A 26,121-nucleotide genomic window follows, 5' to 3' on the forward strand; every position below is an offset into this window, starting at 1 on the left:
ATTGCAAAAAGTAAAGGAAAATTGAAGGGACATATACAGATTAAAAGACACATAAGTGATAGCAATTAATAACAATGTAAGGTCCTTATTTGGATCCTGACATAAACAAACCTAAAATATCTATACATGACATTTTAGACAATGGAAATTTGAAATTTACTAGATATTTGATGATATAACTGTTAATGTTTTTTTTTTTTTTTACATGTGTGGCAAAGGTATTGTGGTGATTTCCTAAAAGTCTGTATCTTTCATATCAAACCAAAATATTTATGTAAAAAAACCTGAGGTCTTTTGAAAAAGTTTAAAAGCAACATAAAATTGCTTAGTTTTGGGCCATTCTTGGCTCCTGAACATGTTAAGCTGGAATCCACTTTCTTTCCTAGTCCATAATATTATAGCAAAGTTAAGACAAAACATAGCTTAACTGTGGGAATCACTTATTTTGCTAATAAAAGCAGAACTAAACCAGTTCAAGTAGCTGGAACTGGGAGATGTTTGTTTCCCACCCTTCACACAGAGAGATGGTCAGTGCCAAAGGAAATACAACACTAGATGATGCAATTTAATGATTAATGTTAATCTAAAAAGGCCCTATTTGAGTCTTCAAAATGAAAAGTATTCCAGTGTCCATAACTAGCCCTAAGTAAAAACAGTTCCAATCACTATGCTGTAAGTGATCCCCAGGACCTGATTTTGAATTTAATTGAAGGCAGGAAAAGCACCCAAACTAGCTTGGCTAGTTTTACATTCAAATGTAAGAGTTTATATAGCCCAGAAGTAAGATTGCCAGCGTCCGCGCCTGTTTCTAGCACAGCTGTGACACTTCCTTGATGTACGAACTTTGGCAAGTTTCTTAACCTTTCTGTACCTCTGATGTTCATCCATAAGATGGGGATAATAGTACCTGCCTCTAAAGGTTGTCAGGAGGATGAAATGAATACACATAAAAATGTACAAGTGACTAGTGCAAAGCAATATTCAATAAATATTGGCGCTATATGTGGCTCTGAATCCAGAAGCAGGAAAACTGATTAAATCTTTGACGAAAATATAATATACTTTCAGAGACTAGAAAAAGATGTTTTCTCATATTAAACTTTTTATCATATTAAAACTTTGATGAAAATATAACAATCATTAAAACTGATGAAAATATAACAATATACTTTCAGAGACTAGAAAGATGTTTTCTCATGGCAGTGAAATAAGTAGCACTGATAATACTAAAACTGAATGCAAGACTGAAGTTGTTATAGATAAAAGAACAGTCACTAGGTACTTATTTTGAAAATTTTTCCAATTTAGTAAAAGTAAAGAAAAAATCAAACCCAGATTTCATACTAGTTCGTATTACCAAAAAATCAAGAATAGAGAATTATAGAAAACGTCTGTTTTAAAATATACAATGAAATACTCTGGAAGTGATTCTTAAAAATATGTACTATAAGCCAGACAAATGTAAAAAAGTGAAGCAAGATGAGCTATTTTTCTGGTCATAAAATATTTATTAAGGTATACTTTAGGGAATATAGTGAATATAAAATTTAGGATCACAATATGAAGCAATTTCAGTTCTCTCAAAAGTCAGCCCAGCCCTCAATGCTCTGCAGATGTAAAACCACTGGTGAGACTCACTAAAAGCAGTTTGACTAGTACAGAAGAGGCTTTTCATGAACATTTACAACTAGAGCATCTGAATACCTCTTTTAAGTGCAAAACCACACCACATTACACTAATGCAGCAACAATGCATTCATATTGTTCTCATTAGTCATTAGTAGTCAACTTGCATAAAACACCAGAAAAAAGCACAATGGAGCTCACAAAATGGGCTAAAAAATGAACCTGTCCTTGCAAAACACATTGTAATGGAAGAAGACATTAAAAATGTATTATGCACAATACAGAAGCTGCGTTCCAAAGATCTTGAGTGTCATTTCCTCTGTAAAATCAAATTACACAAACCAGGCACAACTAATATTTGGGAGGCAGTGCGTAGCTAAAATTTCATTTAACTAATTACTCAATGATTTAAAAAATCCCCATAAGTCTTTTCTGTCCTGAGGTAGTTGCAAAATAAATCATAACTTGGATATCAACTAGAGCTGAGGCTTTGACTTTTTACTCATTTAAAACTAGTTGTTACTGACAGGAACTACCTTTTGATATTTAAAAGACAGTTGAGAAATGGGCCTCTTACTACACACACAAGATAATGGCTATGTAGGAAAGAGGATTAGCTGCTTCAGAACGTGAGAGATATGGTCCACCATTGCGCTTCCACCCTCCCCGGTCCCTCCCCCCAATCATTTTAGATTCTTTACTGTCCAAAAAGCCATCAAGAGCAACACAGAAGTAGACAAATCATCGTCCTTTGCTGTAGCCAGGGAAGAAAAGGTCAAGTAGAGTCTGCAGAATCTCATTGGGAATCATGAGATAATTCTGGCCAAGATCATGCCGACAAGCAGGGCAGGAGAAAACTTGAGCCTTAAAGGAGCGCTGTAAGCAATCCTAAGGCAAAACCAAAAAACAACAAAAACAAAAACATACCCAATTTCATAACAGTAATAGCATGTAGAAAAGTCAATGACTTTTAAATAGGAACTAGAAACAGGGTGAACAACTGTAAAGGTCTGAATCTGCACTATGAAAACTACTCTATAGACATGGCTTCAGGTTCCACTTCTAGCACATACTGTGAGACTTTAACTTTTATGTCCTTTAATTTCCTCATCCAATAAAATGAGAGTGTTAGAATTTATGTATAGTTTCCACTAGCCTCATCTTCTAGGTTAGCTTTTAATCCTGATCTTTCATGACAGAACACCTAAAAAAAAATTTAGGACTCCTCTACTTAGAACTAAGTTATACGTTTCATCAAATCACTTAAACGCAGAATGTGTCTTCCAGAAATATATAGGTCAGGCACAAACATATGCGAAAGGTTTACTTCCATTCCACAAAAGAAACTAAAGTTCAGAAGTTAGGTCAGGGCACATAACCACTGAGCAGTAGAGCAGGATTCCAACCTTGGTTTGACTAAAACTCGGTTTTTCCCTTTACACCACACTAATAATACAATATTCAACCCCTCTGGGAATGCTGCCAGACAGAATCTGTTTTAGATTCCATTATGTGGATGGAATTCAGTTTGCCCTATAATATATGAAATGTACATAAGCTCTAACATAGAAAACAGCAACAACACCTTACTTTCTTCTCCATTTCAACCTCTCCTCAGTAACTCCAAACATGATAGAATACCTCAACTATACATATTTGACTATTACTGTAGAATTGAAACACGCATTATTGCCAAAATGTAACAAAATGTTTTTAGTTGACAAGGTTCCACAACTGTTCTGTTTCATGGAAAAATGCTTTACATGCTAAAAACATGTCTGGAGGTTAGTGAACCCTCTTGTCTAAACAAGGGAAAATGAGAAAGAAATCTACTTACTTTACAGACATTATGGAGGCAATCTGTTGTCACAGGCTGGTAAACTAGCTCCTGGCAGCAGACACACATAAAAGATTGTTCCAATTTTTTCAGAAAATTCTAGAATGGTACCCAAGGGGAAGAAAAAAGGTTAGTATTTCATACAATATTAATAAGATTCTAAGTAATTAGGGAAAAAATGTCTTTGTCATTATCACACATTTTGTATTAAAAAAAATGATGGTACTAGAAGCAAATATATAAAACAGAGAAACTCCATTCCATTAAGATATACACGTTAGTTTTAAATCTTAGAACTGGACTGGAAAATGTGCAAAATCAAAATATGTGGCATTAAAAAGTAAACGTTCCCCTTAAACCTCACATTCCAGAGATTACTGTTTTTCCCTTTAAAACAATCATGGACATATGTTAACAAACTGGGATTTAAATAAAAACTTGAAAGGAAAAAAAAAACAATCATGGACAGCTTGTCTCAAAGTCATTACATACAGATCTTTTATCAAAAAAGCTGGGTGGTATTCCAGTAATATGAACACATGTTATTTATTCAATCTTTTGCTGTTACGAAACCCCAATTTTTTTCTTAAAGATTTTATTTGACAGAGAGAGACACAGCGAGAGAGGAACACAAGCAGGGGGACTGGGAGAGGGAGAAGCAGGTTTCCTGCCGAGCAGGGAGCTCGATGTGGGGCTCAATCCCAGGACCCTGGGAACACGACCTGATCCGAAGGCAGACGCTTAACAACTGAGCCACCCAGGTGCCCCAAAACCTGAATATTTTTTAAGCTATGAAAATAAAAGCACAAATACTCTGTAGTATCTAATACTCTGAAGAATCAACATATTTGGGGCACCTGGGTGGCTCAGTCGTCAGGCAGCTGCCTTTGCTCAGGTCATGATCTCGGGGTCCTGGGATTGAGCCCCACATTGGGCTCCCTGCTCAGCGGGAAGCCTGCTTCTCCCTCTCCCACTCCCCCTGCTTGTGTTCCCTCTCTTGCTGTCTGTCAAATAAATAAATAAAATCTTAAAAAAAAAAAAAAGAATCAACATGTTTACTTTCCTAGGATTATCTTCTGTGGTATTTTGCGTCAATCTAAAATATCCCATATTTTCCCAATACCAATGTTTACTCAAATTGGGATTAAATTATAAAAGGTAGAGCCATCTTGGGGCCCCTGGGTGGCATAGTTGGTTAAGCCTCGACTCTTGGTTTGAGCTCAGGTCATGATCTCAAAGTCTTGAGATCAAGCCCCACATCAGGCTGAGCTCAGCAAGGAGTCTGCCGAAGTTTCTCTCTCCCTCTGCCCCTCCCTGTGCTCTCACGTACTCTTACTCTCAAATAAATAAATAATCTTAAAAAAAAAAAGGTAGAGCCATCTTAAGCAAAGATGACCAAATGGGTACTCTTATACTCATCAAAAGCCACTGCTGGTTCCATTTTACCCAACTGTTTCTTTTAAGCTAGAAGGATAAATAGTTTTTTGAACAGTCACAAGGCTAATTCAGTGATTTTGGTAGTACGAGAGTGTATTTTATCTTTTTTTTTTGGTCAATAAAAAAAGCAGAATGTACAAGAATTTCAGGTAAAAGATAAATCAAAGGTTCCATTTCAAAGTTGTATCTTGAAACTTATTTATGAACATTATAAAAGTCAAGCAAATTATCAACAAGTATTACAAAACACACTGAAAGAATATACCATTTAGGGGAGATACGGAAAGAACTCAAACTTTAATACCAGGTCCCCTTCCCCGTGACAAAGTACTTTGTTAATGACTGATAATTTCCCTGGTATCTCCAAAATACCTGTAAGATGTACTACAGATATTTTGAGTTCCTACAATGTGCTAGGCACTCATCTGTGTAGAAGTGATAAAAAGGCAAAGTTTCTACTTTCATAGAAGTTTATATTCCTTTAGGAGAGCAGAAGACAAAAAAAAAAATCTATTTCAGATAGCAATAACTGAGCATGAGTAAAGAGTGGCTGTTTTGGAAAGGGTAGCCAGGGAAGGCTTCTCTGAGGACTAGTATTCTGTAGAGACTTACAGGAAGGAATGAGCCACATGAAGGTATAGAGAAGAGAATTTTCTAGTCAGAGAGGTACTACAGGTATAATGGCCTAGAAGCAGGAACAGGCTGAGTGTGTTCACACAGCACAGAGGTCATGTAGCTGAAGCAGTTTGGGCCTGAGAGAGCAGCAAGAGGGAAGTATGGACGCCAGATCATGCAGGGCCTTGCGAAGGTATTGGGATAAAAATATACATATATATATATATATAATATATACATTTATTTAAAAGTCGCCATTGGCCAACACCTGATTTTTCTGGCTTGATAAATGTATTCCTGCTTTATATGAACAGAATGGGCATAAAATTTGCCCATGGCAATACCACATAAACATCCAGAGTAAGTAATCACTAGCTGCAAGGTCACAATCATTTCACCCAGCCATGTAAGACCCTGCCAAGAGTGGATAACCTACTGAATACTACTTTTGTCTCTTTTTTTTGGTGGTGGTTTGAGAACTGTTAACTGGTGACTATCTCATATAAAAGCTACATTGAAAGAAGAGGTGACAAGTGTACTTGATTTGTATACATTTGCCAAGTTTCACAGGATATAATCACTTCAATAATTTTTTAAAAATGATAAAACAGGATATACATATTAAAAGTCTCACAGTGAAGCCCAAAACACATTTCCAATCAACAGATGTGAAAGAACTTCCATGTACACTTAAGGGGTTTTTTCATTCACTTATATCTACTACTTTGTCTCCTGCCCACCCAGGAGCTAGAACTCACTTGAGTTATCCCTAACCAGCTGTATCCTCTCACCAGAGAATAATTAGACTATTATCAACAACTGTCTGCTGTATCTTGCTTTCTCTAAGTGAAAATGACCTACCAGAATCAGACTCTCATTTTGGCTGGGTCTCCTGGCTAAAAAGCAAGTAACACTTCATATAGAACTAAATCACTTTCTTCTGTCCTCCAAACATGTAAGCCTCATGTTACAAAGAATAACCCAACATTTCACATTTATAAGCAAAGAAAATGATGACTCCAGTATGAATCTAAAAGAGTATTTGAGGGGTGCCTGGGTGACTCAGTCAGTTAAGCAACTGACTCTTGACTTTGGCTCAGATCATGATCTCAGGGTGGTGAGATTAAGCCCCTCGTCATGCTCCCCTCACTGCCTGTGGAGCCTGCTTAAGATTCTCTCTGTCTCCACCTCACATCCATGGCACTATCTCAAAAAAAAAAAAAAAAAAGTATTTGCTAAATCTCACCCATTTCTTAAGAGTTTAAAAATTAGGGGCACCTGTGATTGGGGGCAGAGCAAGATGGTGGAGGAGTAGGAGACCTGGATTTCGTCTGGTCCCAGGAATTCAGCTGAATAGGGATCAAACCATTCTGAATACCTACGAACTCAACAGGAGATCGAAGAAAAGAATAGCAACAACCTCTGAACAGAAAAGCGACCACTTTCTGGAAGGTAGGATGTGCAGAGAAGTGAATCCGAGGTGATATTCAGGAGGATAGATGGTGGGGGAGGGGGCCTCCGTTGGTCGCTCTGGCAAGTGACAGAGCAGCAGAGCACAAAATTGGAACTTTTAGAAGTCGGCTCCGCTGAGGGACCTCGCTCCAGTGGCTAAGCAGGGGGTGGAACCCTCACTGGGACAGTGTGGTCTCAGGACCCTCGGGGCCACAGAAAGACCGGGGGTGCCCGAGAGTGATAGAGCTCCCAGGTATCGGAGCGGGGAAGCCGGCTGCAGAGATGGAGCCAAGGCGCAGGCTCTCAGCTTGGGGTTGCCACAAGCCATAATCAGCGGGACAGTCAGGCCACTGCTCTTCCAGCAGGGTCCCAACAAGTGGCAGATCTGGGGAAACTCCCCTTCCTCTCGGAGAGGGGCGGGGCAGGAGCGCACCTCAGGGATTTGCTGGGTTTGGAGACTCCACACTGGGTCGGGTGCCAGAGATAGAAACACTCGGTCACAGGGTGGGTAAGCACGCAGTGTGGCCGGAGACCGGGGAGACAGGAGTGACTGACTGCTTTTCTCTGGGGGCTCACTGAGGAGTGGGGCCCCAAGTTCTCAGCTCCTCCAGGGCAGAGATTAGGAGGCCGCCATTTTCACTCTCGTCCTCCAAAGCTGTACAGAAAGCTTGCAGGGAACAAAAGCTCCCGAGAGCAAACCCAAGCGGATTACTTGGCCCAGACCCAGGAAGGGCGGGGCAATTCCGCCTTCAGCAAAGGCATTTGGGAACCACGGCAACAGGCCCCTCCCCCAGAAGATCAGCAAGAACCGCCAGGCAAGACCAAGTTTGCCGATCAATGAGAACGGCAGAACTCCAGCGCTAGGGGAATACTGCACATAGAATTCATGGCTTTTTTACCATGATTCTTTAGTCTTTCAAAGTTAATTTTTTTAACTGTCTTTTTTTTTTTTAATTTTTCTTTTTCCCTTTTCAACCAACATCTTATCTTTTTTAAAAAACATTTTTATTTTTCATTTTTAGAGTCATATTCTATCCCTTCATAGTAGTTACCCATATTTTTGGCATAAATATATGTAAGTTCTCTCGTTAAAATTTTGAGATAGAGTTTCTTCTAAGAGATCAAAATATACCCTAAATCTCTAGTGTATGGCTTTGTTCTAGTCTCCTACCTGATCACATTTTTTTAAATCCTCTTCTTTCTTTTTTCAAACACCTTCTTATCAATTCCTTTTATAAAATCTTTTATAATTTTCTTTACAGTCATATTCCATCCCTTCATATTAACCCATTTTTGAACATATGTAAGTTTTTCTTTCTTTAAAAATTTGGGAGGCACTTTCTTCTAACTGACCAAAATACACCCAAAATCTAGTGTGTGACACTGATCTATGCACCAGCCTCATATCTGATCATACTGTTTTTTTGTTTTGTTCTGTTTTTCTTTGTTTTTATCTTTTATCTTTTTTTTTCTTTCTTTCCCTTTCGTTTCCCCCGGTTTCAGGTCTTTTCTGATTTCTTTAGAGTATATTTTCTGGGGACATTGTTACCCTGTTAGCATTTTGTTCTCTCATTCATCTGTTCTCCTCTGGACAAAATGACAAGATGGAAAAAAAATCACCTCAACAAAAAGAACAAGAGGCAGTACCAACTGCCAGGGACCTGCTCAATACAGACATTAGTATGATGTCAGAACTAGAGTTCAGAATGATGATTTTAAAGATACTAGCTGGGCTTAAAAAAAGCATGGAAGTTTTAGAGAAACCCTTTATGGAGAAATAAAAGAGCTAAAATCTAACCAAGTCGAAATCAAAAAGGCTATTAATGAGGTGCAATGAAAAATGGGGGCTCTAACTGCTAGGATAAATGAGGCAGTAGAGAGAATTAGTGATATAGAAGACCAAATGATGGAAAATAAAGAAGCTGAGAAAGAGAGAGATAAACAACTATAGGATCACGAGGGCAGAATTCGAGAGATAAGCGATACTGTAAGACAAAACAACATTAGAATAATTGGGATCCCAGAAGAAGAAGAGAGAGAGGGGCAGAAGGTATACTGGAGCTAATTATGGCAGAGACGTCCCTAATGTGGGGAAGGAAACAGGCATCAAAATCCAGGAGGCACAGAGAACCCCTCTCAAAATCAATAAAAATAGGTCAACACCCAGACATCTAATAGTAAAACTTAACGAGTCTCAGAGACAAAGAGAAAATCCTAAAAGCAGCTCTGGAGAAGAGATATGTAACCTACAATGGTAGAAACATTAGATTGGCAACAGACCTATCCAAAGAGACCTGGCAGGCCAGGAAGGACTGGCATGATATCTTCAGAGCACTAAACAAGAAAACTATGCAGCCAAAAATACTATATCCAGCTAGGCTGTCACTGAAAATAGAAGGAGATAAAAGCTTCCAGGACAAATAAAAACTAAAGGAATTTGCAAACACGAAATCAGCCCTACAAGATATATTGAAAGGGGTCCTCTAAGCAAAGAGAGAGCCTAAAAGCAACATAGACCAGAAAGGAACACAGACAATATAGAGTAAGTCACCTTACAGGCAATACAATGGCACTAAATTCATATCTTTCAATAGTTACCCTGAATGTAAATGGGCTCAATGCCCCAATCAAAAGACACAGGCTATCAGATTGGATAAAAAAAACAAGACCCATCTATATGCTGTCTGCAAGAGACTCATTTTAGACCCAAAGACACCCCCAGATTGAAACTGAAGAGGTGGAAAACCATTTATCATGCTAATGGACACCAAAAGAAAGCTGGGGTGGCAATCCTTATATAAGACAAATTAGATTTTAAACCAAAGACTGTAATAAGAGATGAGGAAGGACACTCTATCCTACTTAAAAGGTCTATCCAACAGGAAGATCTAACAATTGTAAATATCTATGCCCCGAACATGGGAGCAGCCAATTATATAAGGCAATTAATAACAAAAGCGAAGAAACACATTAAGAACAATACAATAATACTGGGGGACTTTAACACCCCCCTGACTGAAATGGACAGATCATCTAAGCAAAAGATCAACAAGGAAATAAAGACTTTAAATGACACACTGGACCAAATGGACTTCACAGACATATTCAGAACATTCCATCCCAAAGCAATGGAATACACATTCTTCTCTAGTGCCCATGGAACATTCTCCAGAATAGGTCACATCCTGGGTCACAAATCAGGTCTCAACAAGTACCAAAAGATTGGGATCATTCCCTGCACATTTTCAGACCACAATGCTTTGAAACTAGGACTCAGTCACAGGAGGAAAGTCGAAAGAACTCAAATACATGGGGGCTAAAGAGCATCCTACTAAAGAATGAATGGGTCAACCAGGAAATTAAAGAAGAATTAAAAAAATTCATGGAAACCAATGAAAATGAAAACACAACTGTTCAAAATCTTTGGGATACAGCAAAGGCAGTCCTAAGAGGAAAGTATATAGCAACACATGCCTTTCTCAAGAAACAAGAAAGGTCTCAAATACACCACCTAACCCTACACCTAAAGGAGCTGGAGAGAGAACAGCAAATAAAGCCTAAACTCAGCAGGAGAAGAGAAATAATAAAGATCAGAGCAGAAATCAATGAAATAGAAACCAAAAGAACAGTAGAACAGATCAACGAAATGAGGAGTTGGTTCTTTGAAAGAATTAACAAGATTGATAAACCCCTGGTCAAACTTCTCAAAAAGAAAAGACAAAGGACCCAAATCAACAAAATCATGAATGAAAGAGGAGAGATCACAACCAATACCAACGAAATACAAACAACTATGAGAACATAGTATGAGCAACTATATGCCAGCAAATAAGATAATCTGGAAGAAATGGATGCATTCCTAGAGATGTATCAACGACCAATACTGAACCAGGAAGAAAGAAAAAACATGAACAGACCTATAACCACTAAGGAAATTGAAGCAGTCATCAAAAATCTCCCAACAAACAAAAGCCCAGGGCCAGATGGCTTCCCAGGGGAATTCTACCACACATTTAAAGAAGAATTAATACCTATTCTTCTGAAACTGTTCCAAAAAATAGAAATGGAAGGAAAACTTCCAAACTCGTTTTATGAGGCCACCATTACCTTGATCCCCTAACCAAAGACCCCATCAAAAAGAAGAATTACAGACCGATATCCTTGATGAATACAGATGCAAAAATTCTCACCAAAATACTAGCAAATAGTATCCAACAGTACATTAAAAGGATTATTCACCACAACCAAATGGGATTTATACCTGCGCTGCAAGGTTGGTTCAACATCCGCAAATCAGTCAATATGATACAATACATTAATAATAGAAAGAACAAGAACCATATGATCCTCTCAAGAGATGCAGAGAAGGCATTTAACAAAGTACTGTATCCTTTCTTGATCAAAACTCTTCAGAGTATAGAGATAGAGGGTACATACCTCAATATCATAAAAGCCATCTATGAAAAACCTACAGCGAATATCATTCTCAATGGAGAAAAACTGAGAGCTTTCCTCCTAAGGTCAGGAACATGGCAGGGATGTCCACTATCACCACTGCTATTCAACATAGTATTAAAATTCCTGGCCACAGCAATCAGACAACAAAAAGAAATCAAAAGCATCCAAATCGGCAAAGAAGAAGTCAAACTCTCACTCTTTGCAGATGATATGATACTTTATGTGGAAAAACCAAAAGACTCCACCCCAAAACTGCTGGAACTCACACAGGAATTCAGTAAAGTGGCAAGATATAAAATCCATGCACAGAAATCAGTGGCATTCCTATACACCAACAAGACAGAAGAAAGAGAAATTAAGGAGTCGATCCCATTTACAATTGCACCCAAAACCATAAGATACCTAGGAATAAATCTAACCAAAGAGGCAAATGATCTGTACTTAGAAAACTATAAAATACTCATGAAAGAAATTGAGAAAGACACAAAGAAATAGAAAAACATTCCATGCTCATGGATTGGAAGAACCAATAGTGTGAAGATGTCAATGCTACCTAGAGAAATCTACACATTCAATGCAATCCCCATCAAAATACCATCCACTTTTTTCAAAGAAATAGAACAAATAATCCTAAAATTTGTATGGACCAGAAAAGACCTCGAATAGCCAGAGGAATGTTGAAAAAGAAAGGAAAAGCTGGCGGCATCACAATTCTGGACTTTCTATTACAAAGCTGTCATCATCAAGACCGTATGGTCCTGGCACAAAAATAGACACATAGATCAATGGAACAGAATCGAGAGCCCAGAAATGGACCCTCAACTCTATGGCCAACTAATCTTTGACAAAGCAGCAAAGAACGTCCAATGGAAAAAAGACAGTCTCTTCAACAAATGGTGTTGGGAAAATTGGACAGCCACATGCAGAAGAATGAAACTGGACAATTCCTTACACCACACACAAAAACAGACTCAAAATGCTTCAAAGACCTAAATGTGAGACAGGAGTCCATCAACATCCTAAAGCAGAACACAGGCAGGAACCTCTTCGACCTCAGCCGCAGCAAATTCTTCCTAGAAACGTCGCCAAAGGCAAGGGAAGCAAGAGCAAAAATGAACTATTGGGACTTCATCAAGATAAAAAGCTTTTGCACAGCAAAAGAAACAGTCCACAAAACCAAAAGACAGCCGACAGAAGGGGAGAAAATATTTGCAAATGATATAGCAGATAAAGGGCTAGTATCCAAAATCTATAAAGAACTTATCAAACTCAACACCCAAAGAACAAATAATCCAATCAAGAAATGGGCAGAAGACATGAACAGACATTTTCCAAAGAAGACATCCAAATGGCCAACAGACACATGAAAAAGTGTTCAACATTGCTTGGCATCAGGGAAATCCAAATCAAAACCTCAATGAGATACCACCTAAAATTAAGTCAGGAAACAACAGATGTTGGCGGGGATGTGGAGAAAGGGAAACCCTCCTACACTGTTGGTGGGAATGCAAGCTGGTGCAACCACTCTGGAAAACAGTATGGAGGTTCCTCAAAAAGTTGAAAATAGAGCTACCATACGATCCAGCAATTGCACTATTTACCACAAAGATACAAAGGTAGGGATCCGAAGGGGTACGTGCACCCCGATGTTTATAGCAGCAATGTCCACAACAGCCAAACTGTGGAAAGAGCCAAGATGTCCTCTGACAGATGAATGGATAAAGAAGAAGTGGTATATATACACAATGGAATATTATGCAGCCATCAAAAGGAATGAGATCTTGCCATTTGCAATGACGTGGATGGAACTGGAGAGTGTTATGCTGAGCAAAATAAATCAATCAGAGAAAGTCATGTATCATATGACCTCACTGATATGAGGAAGTCTTAATCTCAGGAAACAAACTGAGGGTTGCTGGAGTGGTGGGGGGGGTGGGAGGGATGGGGTGGCTGGGTGATAGACAGTGGGGAGGGTACGTGCTATGGTGAGTGCTGTGAATTGTGCAAGACTGTTGACTCACAGATCTGTACCTCTGAAACAAATAATGGCTAAAAGTAACAAGTCAGGAAAGGACAGATATTGGCGGGGATGCGTAGAACCAGGAACCCTCCTACACTGTTGGTAGGAATGCAAGCTGGTGCAGCCACTCTGGGAAACAGTATGGAAGTTCCTCAAAAAGTTGAAAATAGAGCTACCATACGACCCAGCAATTGCACTACTGGGTATTTACCCCAGAGATACAAATGTAGGGATCCGAAGGGGCATGTGCACCCCGATGTTTATAGCAGCAATGTCCACAACAGCCAAACTGTGGAAAGAGCCAAGATGTCCATTGACAGATGAATGGATAAAGAAGATGTGGTATATTTATACAATGGAATATTATGCAGCCATGAAAAAGAATGAAATCTTGCCATTTGCAACAACGTGGATGGAACTGGAGGGTGTTATGCTGAGCAAAATAAATCAATCAGAGAAAGACATGTATCATATGACCTCACTGATATGAGGAAGTCTTAATCTCAGGAAACAAACGGAGGGTTGCTGGAGTGGTGGGGGGGTGGGAAGGATGGGGTGGCTGGGTGAGAGACACTGGGGAGGGTATGTGCTATGGTGAGCACTGTGAATTGTGGAAGACTGTTGATTCACAGATATGTACCTCTGAAGCAAATAATACATTATATGTTAAAAAAAAAAAAAAGAAGAAAATAGCAGGAGGGGAAGAATGAAGGGGTGAAATCAGAGGGGGAGACAAATCATTATAGACTATGTACTCTGAAAAACAAACCGAGGGTTCTAGAGGGGAGGGAGGTGGGGAGCATGGGTTAGCCTGGTGATGGGTATTAAAGAGCACATGTTCTACATGGAGCACTGGGTGTTATACGCAAACAATGAATTATGGAACACTACATCAAAAACTAATGATGTAATGTGTGGTGATTAACATAACATTAAAAAAAATGGAAAAAATTAGGGGCACCTGGCTGCCTCAGTCTGTAGAGCATGAGCCTCTTGATCCTGGTGTTGTGAGTTTGAGCCCCACGTTGGGGGTAGAGATTACTAAAAAATAAATAAATAAAATAAAAAATAAATAAATAAAATAAAATGAATAAATAGGGACGCCTGGCTGGCTCTGACTCAGTCAGTAGAGCATATGACTCTTGACCTGGGTTCTGAGTTTGAGTCCCATATTGGGAGTAGAGATTACTTAAAAATAAAATGTTAAAAAATATATCTATATAAATACATATACATAAATGAATATATAAATACGTAAATGGATGTTTAAAAATTGTACCAGGGAACATTCTTCCTTAATATTGATGACTCTTTCTCAAATAAAAAGCAACAGAAAAAACTGACAGTTCTCCCTAAATTTAGACAGAAAGGTAACTAACCCCATTTCAGACACATGAGAAGTTCTGGCTAATGAATGGACAGAAATAAAGGGAACATTGGAAAGAAGAAATTATTAGACGATGACAGGATAAAAATTCAAGCTCACCCACAGCAGTTGCACAGAGGAAAAAACCCAGAAAACTATATCACACCTAATAAGGGGTTACTATCTAATAAAATGGAATATTCTAATTTTAAGCAAAATTAAAGACATAATAAAAGCAAGTGAACAAAGAAGGAATAGACAATTCATATTTGAAAATTCCAGCTTCTGGAATTTGATAAGAAAGCTTCATTTGCAAAATATAGTGTAACACAAAATCAACACATCAGTTGTAACTCCTTTTCACTTTAAAGTGCCATGATTACCAAAAAATGGGGAAATAATCTAAAACATATAAAGTATTTAAATAAATCAAGTTTGTTTGTTTTTTTTAACCACTAGGTTAAACATGTGCTGAATTGCTTAAGATTTACACCATCAGAATAACTTTGAACTACAGCAAAAAATTTCCCGATGAGTTTTAAATTGTGTTATACAAAGCAAAAATTCTTCCCATGAACAGTGCCTTCAACATAAATGAGTAAGTTCAGGCACAGAGAGGTCAAAACCAACAACTAAGAGGCCTAAAATCAATTTAAAAGCATTTAAGTATTACTTTAGATTATTTCTGAAAGGTAGTGGCTACTGGATGAGAGGATTACATAAAAACATCAAGTTTTGACTGACTTGCAAAAAGTATTATTTTTCACTATTTGTTATTGGAACATTATTATTAAAAAAACCTTTACATACTGGACCTTCCACAAGAGATGCAAGCACTTCATCCCATAGCTTCTGGTTTTGGTGATCTTCTCTAATCAGATGTTGTTGTTGAGGGGTTAGTTGGAAAGCCTCAACTGCTTCTGCTGAATCTGGTGTTTTTAACACTTTGGAGGCACTTGGACAATCATCTAGATTTATTTAAAAATACATAAGCAAACTTCTGAGTGATTCCAAGCAGAACTATGAGATCAAAGAGTTAATTGGCACCAGTAATGTTTAACATGAAGATAACCTGCATAAAGCAGCATCTGACTTCCCTTGGAGTTTAGAATACTACATTTGCTGTTGTTTTGGCTCCAACACTACTAAAATACACAAAAAGTCCCGCGCCTTTCCACCACTCCCAAATATCCCTTTTCTTATGAGTTTCTCAATTTATCCTCTTAATATTTTTCTTTATGAGTAACTACATTTTTAGGACTGATGTCTGCAATCATTACCTACCATCTGTAGTCGGCCTTTTTGAGGCTCCGCTGGCCTGCTTCTTTGACTGTCCTTTAGTCTTCTTCCCTTCCTTATCTGAAGGGTAACCTACTGGATACTGATAAGGGAAAAAGTACAATATAGATTTAAGCTTCGCAAGGAAGTGGCGGGGGCGGGGGGAGGTTGTTCTAGATGCTGCTGAGAAATCTAAAAAGGGCAGGGGTGAAGAGTTTATTTTTCCTAAACTAAGAGACTTTATATAAAGGAAACAGACATTTAAAGGACAGAAGACTATTAAAATCCCCAATTCAGTGTAAAACCATGTAGTTATGACTGTTAATATTTCATTTTATAAAATAATGATCTTAGTTTCAGATCTAAAAGAGGAAAGACAAGTTTTCAGGAGATTTGACTAGGTGGCTTAAGAAGTTTAAGGAGGAGAAGAATCTAGATATGAAGGTAAGTGAAGATCAATCACAGAGTACAGTACAGTACTCATATAGATGGTATTACACTCAATTGTGGAGCCAATCTTTAAAAAACAAAACAAAACAACTCCCACCCCCCCAACATTAAGGGCTAAATTTCTTATCTACCAAAATAGGGAAGATGGGGCTTTTAGAAGACCTAAAGCCACTAAATTACTGAATTCTTTATCAGCTCAAGGTTCGAGTTTAAGGAATAAAGTCTACCTATTTGTGTTTTACTGGCTACACTTTTCTGGGGGACATGCTTTATTGATTAACACTGATATTTAAACTCAACATGTTTTAGGCCCCATCAATGATATTATTAACTTATCATAGTAGATGGGCTTACATGCTTCTGCTTACAGTTTCAAATCTAACCTATCTACAACACTGCTCTGCTGAACAATGAATCTGAAAAAATCTTTTAAAAATGGATTTAACAAGTTATTTTTTTATATTGTTATAAAAAGAATTATTTTGGCAGTTATTTTAGCAGCTGATGGGTCTCATTTAATTAATGAAACAATTATTCTACGAGTTTAAAAAGAAAACAAAAACAGACACAGACTTGCACTAGAAAACACACACTCACCTGCCTGGGTGGTCAGACACTTGCCCATAGTTCAGCCCCTACACATGCAGTGTGGGCAGAGCCAGGGGAAATGAAAAGCTGGTAGTCTTTACAGGAAGCACAACAATGGGGAATGATGGGAGGATGAACTCAAACCATGCTCTGAAGTCAGTGTCAGGGACAAAGTCTAGGGTGCATAGGCAGTGGACGGGGAATGTAGCCATACCATCCATTATGCACACAAAACCAACAAAGTCTTAAATGGGTTAACAGCTGAACATGGGCAAAGGGGAAAAAAAAAAGGCAAAGCACTAAAGGTGGTGACAGGACAGGGAAGCAGCTTTGAGGGGGAAGAGAAAAAAGGGGTGAGGAAAAGTGAGAAGGGTAGGAAGCAGACCACTCTTACAAGCCACCTCCCCCTTCCCCTACCAGAGACACACCCCCTGTGCCCTCTAGGATAAACTTCCCTTCTTAAGGCCTCCTTTATGTAAATTTTATGTATCCCTCTCCCTCATTCTTCAAGTCATTTCCAAATTGATTTGAAATATTTTACTTTTCATTGAAGGCCTGGCTTTTCCCAAGCACAGTTCTTGGTCTTAGGGCAGTCTGACACCTAGAATGCTACCTTTTTACTTGTTTTCCTTCTGTATACTTGCATGATTTCATTCCTCACCCCTTAAAGTCCACTGATCAATTGCCATGGGTTGTTTCCAGTGTTAAGGCACAAAGATACTACAGAGGTGCGCATTTTTATGAACATACAAGGAGCCTAGACAAATGTAATCTAACCTGTAAACGCAGACATAGTCTTCTTGACCGTTCTATTCCTTCTGAGGTCCAAGGAGCAGGTTCAACATCATCTCTTCTTAAAAGGTAGCGCCAAACCAAGAATCCATGGCTTGATGAAATTTCTGGCCAGTATTTTACCACCTAAATCACAGTATTTTGTAGTTTGAGATTTAATATTTAGACTTACTCATAATATATTACTAGTTTAAGTATACTTGACTGAACTAAATGCAACTGCAAAGGATGCTTGCTTTGTTGTAGGAACAGTAAATAAAAAATATTCACTAAGGTATTGTTTTGACCTTATTTCCTAATTAAGTTAGTTCCCATATAAGTACACATTGCTATAAACGTGAAATATTAACAAGATTATGCTCACGAATAGATTCCTGCATAATAGATAAAAATGGTGGCAGTAAATGCCTCTGTTTTTTAAACAACCTATTTTACAAATTATAACATGCTTGGCTTTGAAAATCTATTACAATTAAAATAATTATAAAGATATAAGAATCAGTATCTACAATGGCCACATTATTTAGTTTTATCATAGAGAATATATACTTACAAAAAGCTTAACTCAAAATGTAATTCTGCCCTTACAGACTTCAGATAAGTGTTAAGAGAAAAGTATCAAAGTTAGAAGCTCACTTTGTGTATCTGTTGTATTTCCAGAAAAAGCAGAAGTACCAACTAAGGTGATCTACTCTTTCCTTTAGCCCACCCCAGTAGAGTAGTTCCCTTTGGCAACCCTGTCTTGAAAGCCCAGGAAGAATGACTAACAAGATGTCATGCCAGATAGAGCACCTTATAAATGCCATCATATCTGTTGCCTTCTTCAGGAGCATATTTGCTGATCTTCCTCCCTTTAAAACTGCGTATCACTCTGACTGGCTTACCAGCTCTCCAATTCCGAGACTCTGCTCCAATTTTATCATCCAATGGAGCATCACAGTTTAGGGCCAATGCCCTAAAAAATAAAACAAAGTCTTTATACCAAGTAATCTTTAAGTATATAATCGCATTATTAGCTCAATTAAAAGGTGAATTATGCCTTACCTGATGGTTAAGATTCTATGATTCTTTCCATATTATTCCAGATAATAGGATTATGCTTTCCCCCACCAGCAGAGAAGACAAATCAGTTTTCTGATGTCACCCCCAAGCCAGGGGATTGGTTCTCAGATAGCCTGTAGGGTTCTTCTGAAAGTAATAACATCTGTGCCACGTATAATAGAAAACAACTAGAAATACATGGAATTTTTTTAAAATAACGTTTGTTGAGGGAAGGGAGAAAGTTGGAAAACTAAAGCAAGTGATTGTTGTAGTATTTATTTTTGATAAGGGAGTGAGGTAAACTGCTGGAATAATGTAGAAAGAAATCCAGGAAAATAAATTTGTCAGCAAGGTACAAATGACCTTTCTAGGTCTACTTTCCACATTCCAGACGATAGAGAATCCTTAATGTTTAGAAGCTATTAAAGAACAAGTTTAATAAGAGAATATCGTTTAAAGACTTTGAGTAAAAAATTTAAATAAAACTGAAGCATTCAAATGTCTGTGTTAAATCATGACCATAAAGATTTTTGGCTCCTCCAGATCACTATTTTTACTATGACATGTGAACAAGGAGGGACACTGAGTGAGAAGCAGCACCTGATTTAGTTGAAGCTTCCTTAGTATGTGTACTCACTTAGTAGTAATTAATCAGTAAGGTTATGTAAGAAGACCTTTCTTGGGAGAACTTAGTCCTGTCAAAAAACAAAAACAAAAAACAAAAACAAACCCCCCCAACTAGAATCTATTTAAAATTAGTATTCTTCTTCTCAGATACCTACTTCCTAACTTAAGTGAAAAGAAACCACTGAGAACATGTAAGGTTAAAACACATACACACCCAATTTGGTAAATTCAGGTATGATACAAAATACTTTTTCAGGGTATAAGTTTACGTAGGCTCAAAATTAAAAAAAAAAAAATTGACCTTATGACTAAACATCTAATCTATCCAGATCTCTTGATCAGTTATACTGTTAAAGTAAATAAACTCAAAGTGTTTTGTTAGGAAAAAAAAAAACTTTTATAAATGTGGTCAAATAGTTAAAGTTTACCAAGTTATCTTTTTTATCTCAAAGGGAGATGCATTAAATCTCTGGGAGGTAGAAGAAAATGTAGCCAACCTTCTAGGGCTAGTATTCCATCTTATTTATGTAATACCTATTGAGATATACACACTTCATCTTCTTAAAGAGCTAGGAAAAGGACAAATAGTATTTTCACATTAATGAGTGGAATGCCTTGGTGCTTATAGGCACCTTCATTCAGAATGATTGCCACCCCTAACTGGCATTATTAACTCACTTCTAGTTTCACATAAGTATGTAGGTTGTTCAAGTATGTGAAAAGAATCTAAGATCAAACTAGGTGAAACAAGGCTTTTCCATTACTCTGCAGCTTAATCGATTGCTTCTGACTGCCCTGATAAAGGAAGGCCAGGTTACCTTGTTGCCCTCTTCAGTTTCATAAAGTGAAAGAGCTGAGAGGAAGTAGGAACAAACTTTTCAAAGAAAGAAGCAGGCACCAAACTACCTCTTAGTGGAGAAGCAAAAATGAACTGGACCATATACTACTTAGGAAAGAGTATAATATGATGCAGAGCTAAGGGTCTTTCACCTTGGTTTTCATGTTTATAAAACATATAGGTATCTTTTGCCCAGAGGTCTTTACAATCACAATGCGTACTCAAAGCTTAATGTATAAATTAACAGAATGGATGTCAGAGTCCCTATGATAAGTCAATCCTAAATGGTTCTGAGTTAATATTTTATATTCACTACCTTTCAATACAAACATTTTTACTACTTCTCAATTATTTTCTAATAAGATTATAACATATGGCAAACAGGGTTATACTTATTAGATTCTTTAAAAGCTTGGAAAATATTTACCATGTATATTACAAATGCAAGAAGTTAGGAAACAAACTTCATTCAAGCAAAATAATCTAATGTTATTAAAAGGTAAATATAATTTTCAAATTTGACAATGTAAAAAAGCCCTTTTACAAATTCAAGATACACTTTCACTGACAAAAACACATCAAAATATTTCTAACTCTTTTAAGATCATTCCTCCTGAAGAGCTGCTATTTTGCTAGAAAAATACTAGCTAGGAACTGGACTCCTGCCTCAGGAATGTTTTCACCAGCAAATCTGACCTGTCTCCTCTGCTGGTTCAGTTAAATAATCCTACTGTCAGAAATAATATAGAAGGAAGACATAAAAACAGACTGTATGTAATTTGGTATGCAACAAATTCTTGAAATCATACTGGTGTATTCTTTACTTCACACGGTAATCAGAAATTAAGGGCACACTACTTAAAACCGAGTGATTTCGACTCAAGAAAGAAAAATACTCATTTTTACTCAATCCATAAAACACCCTTAACAATAGGATATAAAAATTTCAACTTTATGAAATTGGTCAAAAAATTATCAATACGACAAGTTATAATGTGGTCATTGCTATCTGATGGTGTGGGTCACTTTTTTATTATTGCTATAGCATGCACATATGAAATAAAACATTTTGAAGTCATTTTTTTGTTCCCATGGAAGCTGGAATATCATTAATACTTCTATAGAACAAAGGTCAGCACAAGGTGGCTCTTTTGTAATGCTTTATAAGTATTTACTTAGAAAAGGTCACTTTTGTAACTAAACATTCTCTTTTATAACACTTAAGAGACGTTATTATAAATTCTAAAAGCACCTTGAGTGTAGTTCTGATTAAGTTTATCTGATGTTTCACTTATGCCCACAAATGTGGCTCCCAAACTTAAACCTATCTCACACTGGTGAGTCTCTTAAGAAGTTTGTTACTTTAAAAGATAAATCTATGTTGAGTAAAACATAACTTTGACCTATGGGATAGTAGATAGCCACCTTGTCCTCAATTTCACTTATATAGGTTCCCTTCCTTCAAATGTTTCAACATGTTTTCAAATGCAAAACACATGTATTAAGACTGGGAATTATGTCATTTAAAAACGAGTATTAGGAAATGAGTTAGAATGCTTACAATCATATAATCAGGTAGTGGGATTTTAAATTTAGATCTTTAACTCTCAATTTAAGATTCTCCCCTACAGTCTAACTTAAAATTATATGACTATAATCAAACTTTTATACAAAGCCCAAATAGATAGTCTTTACAAACTCTAACAATAAAGAGTACCTGTTCATGTTTGTTAATGTTTGATCAGCCGATGGTGCACCAATTCTTTTATTACCAGCAAGATTTTTACCACCACTCCCTGTGTATGTGAATTCATCACCTCGGTCCTACAGGAAAAGATTTTCAGCATTAAGATACCTAAACCCAAGTATAATCTCGCCAATTCTTATTTTAAAGTCAGAACATTTGGTTAGGATGTTATGAATTTACATGTTCTCTCTTCAAGGCATCTTGAGAGACATTTGCCAAAATATCTCAAATGCAGTTGTGTATGTAGTACATCTTCAAGTTATATCAAGTTACATCACTTGATCATTTTAAAGTTAGAGCTTTCAATACCTCCAAATGTGGCTAGTCTCATGCTATATATACAACTTAATAATCTCTAAATGTTACAAAATAAGACCTGATGAACTGGGAATATTGTTTCATTTAATTCAATGGTATTAAAATAAACATCAATATTATCTTGTAGGTTTTTATAGAATACCATTTTATTAGTATGAAGTTAAAACTTCATATCTGATTTCCCATCAGCAATCTACACCATACCTAAGTTTGCTGTTCAATTTCAAAATTAAAATCCTAACAGCATATTAAGTTCCTCACATTTCACACTGTATAGGCTCACTTAAATTACATTCAGGATCATTAAAAAGAACATTGGAAAAGAATTTGAAAACTAGAATTTGTAAAAGTGTCTACTAAATGTGAAAAAAAAATGTCAGAGGAAGTAGATGTTACATAAACTAGGACCAAAAATATCTCTGTAATAGCTACAAATTTATATTGATATTACTAAGTCTCTGATTCAGTACTCAAAATCAGTTGAGAAGAGTATCAGTATACAAATTAACTCACTAACATTATCAAAACAGTGGTGGTTCTCTTTTTTTTTCTGGTTGGTTAGTTGACACACAATTATGTTAGTCTCAGGTATGTAACACAGTGATACAAGTTTTTACATTCTGCTGTGCTCACCACAAGTGTAGCTACCATCTGTCACCACACAATGTTATTATAATACCACTGACTGTATTTCTTACGCTGCACCTTTTATTCCCCGACTTACTCATTCTATAACTGGAAGACTGTATCTCCTACTCCTCTTCACCCATTTTGCTCATTCCCCCATCCAATAGTGTTTCTTCTTTATTGGGCGATTTTAATTAGTTTAGACTAAAGATAATGAAGTTTTCTCTACTAAATCCTTGTCTGTAATAAAGGTCAACTATTTTGCATCTTGTTTTTGGATTAAGTCCTAACTAAAATCTCATGGTTTTAGAAGCACTTTTATCTGTCCAAAAACCATGACTTAACTTTTTGTTGATCTAATATTGAAGTCTATAAAGACTAAGGCATTAAGGAATTTCATCTTTAGTGTGTATTCCATTTGAAGGAAATCTAATAAATAACTACATCTAGAGCAGCCTAGAACACTTCTTAATCAGAAACAGTCTTCCAAATGGTACCTGGATTGACTTTACAATGCTCATATTCATAACCCTCTCAACTTTTTTTTTTAAAGATTTTTATTTATTTGTCAGAGAGAGAGAGAGAGCGAGGGAGTGCACGATCGCACACAAGCAAGGGGCGCAGCAGGACAGAGGGAGAAGCAAGCTCCCCACTGAACAGGGAGCCCGATGTGAGGCTTGATCCCAGGGTCCTGGGATCACAACCTGAGCCAAAGGCAGATGTCTAAGCAACTGAGCCCCCCGTCAACTTTTAAAGTTATAATTGTAGTAGTGCTATAAAGGAAAAAGGAGTGGTGACTAGGAGAGCATAATAGGGGCAACCTAAGCTCAGTAGTGTTTAAAATGAAAGAACAAAAACATTTCTGATTATTCTTCAAACAGCAAATAATCAAGTAAGAATAATTAAAATTCTATGTCATTAGCTCATCTATACTTTAATCATCACACCAACAGAAACTTTTAATTATTCTTAGGGGAAAAAAGAATTGCTAGACTGTCAGAACTCAGCCAATATATTAGTTCAGACTAATTTTCCTAAGGAAAAATGATCAGCCCAAATTTGTTACATATTCTAGTCCATGCTCCACAAAGTTGTATCCCTGTGGGTCAGCAGACTAAAGAAGCCTGCTGTCTGGGAACACCTCATGTAAGAAGCCATCATCTATATAGGGGACATAATACTGCCCCAGAGTGACTCAATTTCCCAATCTCAACTCCTCTCAAGTTGTAAAGTAGCTGCCTAACAAAATAAGCTGGATGCTCCTATTCCTGCCATCACCTTTATCAAGCAAAAGACCTTCATCTCAATCTTCTCACTGCCCCCCACAAAGACTATCAGATAAATATCCTAAAGCATAGTTAAGATCATTAAACTTTTCCCAGACACCTTTAATGATTCCTTAATTCCAAAGCTATCTACTATACAGCTTCAATCTCTGCCAGTTTCTTTCAAAATACCCCTTACATGTTTGCAAAGCTGGGTACTACCACTTTACTGCTGATAACACCTACCTAGCATTTACTGTGTGTGTGTGTGTGTGTGTGTGTGTGTGTGTGTGTGTGTGTGTGTGTGTGTGTGTGTGTGTGTGTGTGTGTGTGTGTGTGTGTTAGGCTAAGCATTTTACGTGTTATTCTTTTATTTATTTATTTTTTATTTATTTATTTTTTTTTTTTTTTATTTGAGAGAGAATGAGAGATAGAGAGCACGAGAGGGAAGAGGGTCAGAGGGAGAAGCAGACTCCCTGCTGAGCAGGGAGCCCGATGTGGGACTCGATCCCGGGACTCCAGGATCATGACCTGAGCCGAAGGCAGTCGCTTAACCAACTGAGCCACCCAGGCGCCCTACGTGTTATTCTTTTAACGCTCACATCAACCCTATGAAGTATTTTTTTAAAGCCTTATTTTATAGATGAGGCAGAGGTTCATTAACTTGCCTAAGGTCACCTAGCTAGTAAAAGATGGCACCAGGATACAAATCCAGTTTGGTTCCAGAATCTGTTACTGATCACTGAGCAAACTATTTCTCAGCACAACTATAAAAGGCAGATCATCTTTGTGGGGTCTCATTCCTCAAATGAGGTTACTCTAACACAGGGCACTAAAAATAGCATTTGATTCTCAAGTTACTAGACTAAAATATTAACTAGTTTATCAACAGGTATTCAGTAGTTTCATGTCCATTCATCTGGACAAAACAAAGATTATGGGTTCCATGAATGTTAAAGGTTTCAAAACAAATTTTTTTCTCAAATGAGAAAAGTTTATTCAGGTTTCCTCCACCTATTTCTATAGATATGACCTGCCTGCAATAAGTGATCAAAAGATTAAAAATGCTTATAAACTATATTAACATCTCCAAATGTATCTTAGCTGGTGATCTAAGCCTATTTGTTTTAGCTCCAAAATGAATTATTCTTTATATTATTTAACAGACTGAGAATTAATTGCTTAAGACGCATAATTAACAGCCCATCAGAACTTTTCTCTACAAATGTTTAATGTTTGACTAGTAACTGTATTCAAAAGATGAGGAAAAAGGGAAGTAGTAATAACCATCCCAATTCAACTTGGTACTTGTTTTCACCTCTACATGTTTATGTTTTGTGTATTTAAGATAAGCTCTGCTATAGACAATACAACTGTTTGAATCCTTGTTATATGCTAAGACTACATATATCACCTCATTTAATATCAATAATTTTGATATAAAATGGTGGTACTATTTTTTTCTATTTTACACATGGGGAAACTGAGGTTTACTGGAGTAAAACAATTAGGCCAAAGTCTCACACACAAATGTCAGAGTCCAGATCAAACACAACTGGCTAGATGCTAAAAACATGTTAAAAAGATTCTACTTTTAGCTGGCTTGTTTTCTTACAGAGCCCTAAAAAAAAATTAAGTGCCAACTGTAGTAAACTATACAACATCCTTTGTATTTCTAAAAAGTACAGCTTAAAAATATGATGTTAAATGAGTACTCAAATAATTACCCTGCATATTTC

The 26,121-nt window shown here is 37.1% G+C and overlaps 1 protein-coding gene across 2 annotated transcripts in view; it reads right to left on the minus strand.

Moving 5' to 3' along the window:
• Positions 1–1,487: 1,487 nt before the first annotated feature.
• The window catches only part of UHRF2 (ubiquitin like with PHD and ring finger domains 2), an 88,193-nt gene continuing 63,559 nt past the window's right edge, over positions 1,488–26,121 (minus strand). The window contains exons 10-16 of one of the 2 annotated variants that reach the window (XM_027615527.1): positions 22,143–22,249; positions 18,712–18,874; positions 17,905–18,045; positions 16,096–16,192; positions 15,627–15,779; positions 3,464–3,562; positions 1,488–2,514 (exon numbers count right to left, since the gene is read on the minus strand). In XM_027615527.1, coding sequence (XP_027471328.1) covers positions 3,474–3,562; positions 15,627–15,779; positions 16,096–16,192; positions 17,905–18,045; positions 18,712–18,874; positions 22,143–22,249 — 750 coding nt within the window. In that variant the 3' untranslated portion in view covers positions 1,488–2,514; positions 3,464–3,473. Of the gene's footprint in view, positions 2,515–3,463; positions 3,563–15,621; positions 15,780–16,095; positions 16,193–17,904; positions 18,046–18,711; positions 18,875–22,142; positions 22,250–26,121 lie in introns of both variants that reach the window. The other variant, XM_027615526.1, reaches the window with a different exon arrangement.

Source organism: Zalophus californianus, chromosome 13 (assembly GCF_009762305.2).
Source record: "Zalophus californianus isolate mZalCal1 chromosome 13, mZalCal1.pri.v2, whole genome shotgun sequence".
NCBI lineage: Eukaryota > Metazoa > Chordata > Mammalia > Carnivora > Otariidae > Zalophus > Zalophus californianus.